Below are 4,747 nucleotides of genomic sequence, written 5' to 3'. Positions count from 1 at the left end.
ACACCAGCCACAGCAAAGGCATAGCAAACACGCCTACACATTCCTTTGCTACACCAATGGCAGACATCATTAATCGAGTGAAACACTTTCCCAAAGCTCAGAACCCCAGCCTAGCGATTTTTCTCAACGGAGCATGCCAGTCCACGACTCCTTGAAAAATGGACCTGGCCAACCTTACTCTGCAGTCCCAACAACCCAGCCTTCCCACCAACCTGTCTGATGTTTAGATCGCTGTGCTTCTAGAAAAGTCCTCAGAAGAGGTGGTTCCTAGTTTCTATCCTTGGGCAGCTTCTGGCTGGGGGCCCAGCTTCCACCCAACCACTACTCACCTACACACTGGTCCTACTGGGAGTGCTGGGTGAAGCCCAGGGGGCAACTGCAGCGGTAGCCCCCAAGCTCGTTTTGGCAGCTGTATTGGCCTCTGTGGGGCCCATCACATTCGTCCATGTCTGAGAGATGGAGAGAGGGCAAAGGAAGCAAAGAGGTAGCAAACATGCCCATCTACTCCACTGCTGCCTCCATGACAGACATTGCTAATCGAGTGCGGCACGTGCCTTTCTCAAGCTCAGAGCCCACCTCTCAGGATCTTTCACCCTGGGAAGTGGTCCTGGCTAGCCTTGCTGTGTAGCCTGGCCCCTCTCCCACAGCCCGGCACTATCTTCCCAGCCTCTGCCGGAGCGGTCCCAGGTGTAGCCTTGATAGCACTCCCAGCAGAAGCTGCCCGGGGTGTTGTGGCAGTGCCCAAGGGTGCCACAGGGGCCACGTTGGGTCGAGCACTCATCATTGTACAAAGAGGACAGAGGACGGGCAGGGCAGGGCCTCTTGGTGACTAGGGCAAAATGTCGGGCACCTCCATGCTGATCCTACTGACTTTGGGCAAGTGCCTTACCCTCTCTGTGCCCTAGTGTCCTCCTCTGTAAATGGGATTTGCCAGGGAAGGGACGCTGGGGTGCAAATGGTTTGCGCCCACCTGTTACTCTAAAGCCTGCCTGGCTTTAGATGCCCCTACAGCTACTTGGCTTACGGTTCCCATTTCAAGAAAAAAATTTTGTTCAGTGGCTCCAGGCACTCACCGAAGAAGGTGTGGTGGCGCTGGGTGAAGCCAGGGGGGCAGCGGCAGGTGAAGGCGCCGATGGTGTTGACACAGAGGAAGTGGCAGTTGTGCTGTTTGGAGGAGCACTGGTCCAGGTCTGTGGCAGACACGTGCCCTGGCTCAGGGGAGGCTGGGCTGGGCCCGCAGCAGCCCCCAACTCCCACCCTGAGTGGGACGGGCAAGCCCTGGGGGTAGGGATGGGGCCTCTTGGGGCCCACGGGTCACCTCTGCAGGTCCTACTGTCCTCCAGCAGGTATCCCTGGGGGCAGGAGCATAGGAAACTTCCCTCCGTGTTTTTGCAGAGGAAGCCGCACGGGGCAGGGGTCTGGCTGCACTCAGCCACATCTAGAGGGGATGCGGGGGTGCAGGGGGCTCAGAGGGACACTCCCCGGGGCCTGGGGTCACCCCAGACCCTGGCCATCCTGCGTGTAAACTCCCGCCAGGGATGGCAGACCCGCTGTGCAGAGAGCCAGAGAGTGGCCGTGCAAAAGTTGCCCCATGCAGGCTGTCCAGAAAGGGGTGTGGTTGGGTGCCAATACAACTCTATTTACAAAAACGGCCCTCCAGCCCTATTCGTCAGATGCGTCAGGACCCCTGGGTGGCACAGCCTGCCAATGTGCCTGGCTGCTGACCCAGAGAGCAGAGGTTCGAATCCACCCAGAGGCATCTTAGGAGAAAGGCCTGGTGATCCAGCCTCATAGCCTATGTGGTGCAGTCGGACTGACACACGGGGTTGCCATGTGTGGGAGCTGACTCACTGACAGTGCACCTGCCAGTCCCAGGGTGCATTACCAGAAGGGGCAGGGGCAGTGGCCACGGTAGGGGGGCGTGAGCCGGGGGAGGCTCAGCCACTGCCCTCTAGCCTCAACTTTCTTGATGGTGCGGGCACCACGCAGTAAGTGAAAACCAGAAAACCAGACCAGAGGGTCTGAGTGGCTAGAGTTTCTTCCGAGCACCTCAGGCAGGTGCAGACCATGCACCTTTCAGTTAGCAGCCAGGGGCAGGCCAGCCGGGGTGGGGGGAGGGGCGAGGTGGCGGGATTGCAGCTCCCCCAGGCAGGCTGTGGCGGTCGTTTCCGGAGTGTATTCAGCCTGGCAGTGGCAGTAGAAGGAGCCAAGGCTGTTGATGCAGTCGCCGTGGGGGCAGAGGTGGGCCAGGATGCGGCATTCAGCCACATCTAAGGACAAGCAGGGTGGGCAGCTGGGTCTAGTGGTGCACAGAACACCCCCAAGCACTGAGCGCGTGGGGTGGGACAGGGACAAACACTGGCCCCGCTGTCTCTCCAGCCACACTGCCCAGGGCATGACCCACTGTGGACACATAGACAGGGACACAGCCAGCCTGGCTCGGCTGCCATGTCCAGTCCCAGAGACACACGTGAACTGCCTCCAGGCCCACGCTCGCAGAGGCACATCCCTCGCACAACAGACACTGCAGCTGCTCCCTCAGTGACACAGTGCGATACACTCAGGAGTTTGTACATATGGAAAGCATCCACGCTGACCGCTCAATACACGTGTGCACATGCCCAGGAACATATCCACACACTTGGAGCACACTCCGCTCACACAGCCAGCAGCAGGCCTACTCAGCAGTAAGCTTGCACATGCACACACACACAGCATGCATCTCTGTGCACACATTTACTAGCAGTGTGCCCACACACACCCAGAGCACACGTGCACTCACGCTTGCTCACAAACCTAGACATGATCAGGCACACCAGCTCCCATCTTGTCACATTTACACCCAAAGACACCCACATCCGCAGACAGGTGTGGATTCTAACCCAGCTCATACAGAGAGCCCACACAGCTGACACGGGGCCACATGCATGCTGGCACACTCAACATGCTCACCTAGCACGCGTCAGGTCACATGCTCACACGCCCACGGGTACACAAACACATAGCCACTAACCAGCGTGCATTGAGCACATGCATCAGTACACACACCTGCCAACAAGCTCACACGGGATGCACACACTAGCTCATGTGCTACCAACACGGGCGAGACCCAGATACGTGCTCACATAGAAACGCACGCTGCTCACATACTTTCCCATGTGCCCCCCCACACACTTACCCACACGTGTGTGCAGAGAACACACACTCACTGTTATTTACTAACACAGTCCACACAAACTCACGTGCACGCACACATAGTAAGCTCACACACACAGAGTCCCATGCTTTCCTACATGCTCGCCAGCACACACTCACTAGCATGCACATGCAAGAGGGCATGCAAAAAAAAAAAAAAGAGGGCATGCACTCACTGCTTCACCCATTTACACAAGCACACACACACACAGCAAGTATGCACACCAGCCTTCACTTTCACACTCAAGAACAAGTGCACACACAGGACATACATTGGCTCACACATTTACACACCCACTAGCATACACTCAGTAAGTACACGCCCCCTAAAGAACACACCAGCTCTCCCCCTTCACACTCACTGGCACGGATACACCTTCATGAACGACCTCAGAGCCTACACCCTCATGTGCCCCCAGGGAACACACTCACTGATTCACACGTGCACACACACAGGCAAACACACACCGCTTGGCTCCTACAGCTGCTACACCCACCTGCACGCTCACAACCGAGCCCACACTGACACATAGAGCACCTTCACTTCACACACCGGCCAGCACACATGCATGCACACACACATACTGGAACACTCGGCCAAGCACAGACATGCGTGGGGACCTAAGCTCCCGGAAGGGTGGGTTCCCACCTTGACCTTCAGGGGTATAGCCTGAGCCATGGGGACAGAGCTTTCTGTATGTGGGGGTGCTGGGCAGGGGCAGAGCTCACAGTGGGGACCCCAGGTGTGGCCCCCTGAGCAGCAGTACTCTGCCCTGCTGACCGCCTCGTGGCGGCTGTATGGCGCCTGGCACCGCATCTGCAGCACCTCAGAGAAGCAGGGGCCATGCCGGGTGTCTGTGGGGGGCGGGGAGGGATGAGGACTGAGCCATCGGGCACCGCCACCCTCGGGGCCCTAAGTGCGTGTCAATGTGGCAGAGTCACCTGAGTCCTCAAGCACGTGGCGCTGCTAAACGCCCCCCGTGGGCTGGAGCAGAGGAGGGAGCCACAGGCTTGGAGGACACCACATGGCCACTCTCTGACACTGAGAGACCAGGTGGTGCAGGGCAGCATGGGGGCGGGGGGCGAGAGGAGGCATCCTGGCAGGGCTCTGGGGACAGATAGGGGGATGTAGAGGCATGTGTACACAAGCGGGAGGGTAGACTTGGTTACTGGACTTCAGGAAGGACAGAGGAGGCCACTGTGACCCTAGAAGGCGGCTCAGATGTCTGCAGTGTTGGGGTCAATGTTGAACTTGCTCTGGGGTGGTTGCGACCAGGGGCTGGGGGTTCCAGGAAGCAGCTAGACACACACAGGTCAAGGTTCAGGCTGCACTGGGGCCGGTGGAGAGTGGACATCAGTGAGGATGGACATAGGGGGCTTGAGGGGCTGGCTGACAAGTCTGTGGGGTGGGGGGTGGGCCCCAGGATGTGAGGGGCCACTCCTGGGACTGGGCTGCAGGGAGAGAGCAGGGCCCTGGCCATTGCTCATCCCAGCACGCAGTCACAGCAGAAGCTCCCAGGGGTGTTAACGTAGCGGCCATGGGCGCAGAGGC

At 58.7% G+C, this 4,747-nt stretch overlaps 1 protein-coding gene across 1 annotated transcript in view; it reads right to left on the bottom strand.

Moving 5' to 3' along the window:
- Positions 1-4,747, bottom strand: part of FBN3 (fibrillin 3) — a 51,064-nt gene that overhangs the window by 4,469 nt on the left and 41,848 nt on the right. The window contains 7 exon segments of the mRNA XM_013008500.1: positions 320-449; positions 656-787; positions 1,074-1,190; positions 1,319-1,443; positions 2,150-2,270; positions 3,845-3,910; positions 3,913-4,050. Coding sequence (XP_012863954.1) covers positions 320-449; positions 656-787; positions 1,074-1,190; positions 1,319-1,443; positions 2,150-2,270; positions 3,845-3,910; positions 3,913-4,050 — 829 coding nt within the window.

Source organism: Echinops telfairi, unplaced genomic scaffold (genome assembly GCF_000313985.2).
Source record: "Echinops telfairi isolate 266 unplaced genomic scaffold, ASM31398v2 ScPeMD7_36;HRSCAF=134, whole genome shotgun sequence".
Taxonomy (NCBI): Eukaryota; Metazoa; Chordata; class Mammalia; order Afrosoricida; family Tenrecidae; genus Echinops; species Echinops telfairi.
The sequence above is the reverse complement of the archived record's forward strand: the minus strand, read 5'-3'. Positions and strand labels throughout refer to the sequence as shown.